Source organism: Oncorhynchus tshawytscha, linkage group LG04 (genome assembly GCF_018296145.1).
Source record: "Oncorhynchus tshawytscha isolate Ot180627B linkage group LG04, Otsh_v2.0, whole genome shotgun sequence".
Lineage (NCBI taxonomy): Eukaryota > Metazoa > Chordata > Actinopteri > Salmoniformes > Salmonidae > Oncorhynchus > Oncorhynchus tshawytscha.
The window spans coordinates 31,339,615-31,340,945 of record NC_056432.1 but is presented as its reverse complement, the minus strand read 5'-3'; the positions used below and the strand labels follow the sequence as shown (position 1 = coordinate 31,340,945).

The window sequence follows — 1,331 nt, the reverse complement described above, 5'->3', positions numbered from 1 at the left end:
TTCTGGCTGTGCCGGGTGGAGATTATAACGGTGGCCAAGATGTTCAAACGTTCATAGATGACCAGCAGTGTTAAATAATAATCATCACAGTGGTTGTAGAGGGTGCAACAGGTCAGCACCTCAGGAGTAAATGTCAGTTGGATTTTCATAGCCGAGCATTCAGAGTTCGAGACAGCAGGTACGGTCGAGAGAGTCGAAAACAGCACGTCCGGTGAATAGGTCAAGGTTTCATTGCCGCAGGCAGAACAGTTGAAACTGGAGCAGCTGCACGACCAAGTGGACTGGGGACAGCAAGGTGTAATCAGGCCAGGTAGTCCTAAGGTATGGTCCTAGGGCTCAGGTCCTCTGGGAGGGGAGGGAGAGGGAGAGAGGGAGAATTAGAAGGAGCATACTTTAATTCACACAGGACGCCAGATAAGACAGGAGAATTACACCAGATATAGCAGACTGACCCTTCAGAACATGTGCTTAGTGACTTCGCTAGTGGCCTCTCTAGCAATGCAGTTTTATTGTTTTAAAATGTCTGTTTTGACGCTTTCTAACTGTGTCAAAATGTCTATGTGTTTGTTTCGTAGAATACTCTGAGGACTCCAGTGTACACCACGTCCATGAGGAGGAATGCTATGGGTGTGGGGCTGGTGTTTGAGGCAGATCTCTTTACCACCAAGCACATCTCCCACTGGGTGTTGCAGGGAGTCTGTCTGTGCCTCAATGCAGACTGATGATGTTTATATTTGTTTTAGATTTCTATGTATGATTTCAATCATTTAAAGGCACATTTTAAAGGCTGAATTTATTTTAAATGTTTGGGAAACTATCAAATATCACATTTGGTGACATGCTTATTAGCATACTATTACATCAATCGATTTCTCTGGAACATAGGTCTCCCGAGTGGCGCAGTGGTCTACGGCACTGCATCTCAGTGCAAGAGGCGTCACTACACTTCCTGGTTCGAATCCAGGCTGTATCACATCCGGCTGTTATTGGGAGTCCCATAGGGCGGCGCACAATTGTCCCAGCGTCGTCCATTTTTGCAGGGGTAGGCCATCATTGTAAATAAGAATTAGTTCTTAACTGACTTAGTTAAATAAAGGTTAAATAAAAAAAGTTTTAAAAATCCACAGTTGTTCTTATCATGAATTAACACTAGGTGGCAGCCCACCCCAGTCCTGTGTTCACTCAGAGTAGTTGGAGTAGAGACCCACTGCAGAACTCCTGTCTCCAATCAGTCCTCTGAAGAGGTGCCATTGGATCTCAGAGGTTCTATCCCCAACCCCTGCTCTTTTTAATCTCTGACGACAGATCTTTTTATTAAATCCTCTCTCTGC

The 1,331-nt window shown here is 45.1% G+C and overlaps 1 protein-coding gene across 1 annotated transcript in view; it reads left to right on the top strand.

Annotated features, from left to right (window-relative positions):
- Positions 1–991, top strand: part of dnah10 (dynein axonemal heavy chain 10) — a 55,088-nt gene extending 54,097 nt beyond the window's left edge. The window contains exon 79 of the mRNA XM_042320630.1: positions 576–991. Coding sequence (XP_042176564.1) covers positions 576–722 — 147 coding nt within the window. The 3' untranslated portion in view covers positions 723–991. The remainder of the gene's footprint in view (positions 1–575) is intronic.
- Positions 992–1,331: the final 340 nt, after the last annotated feature.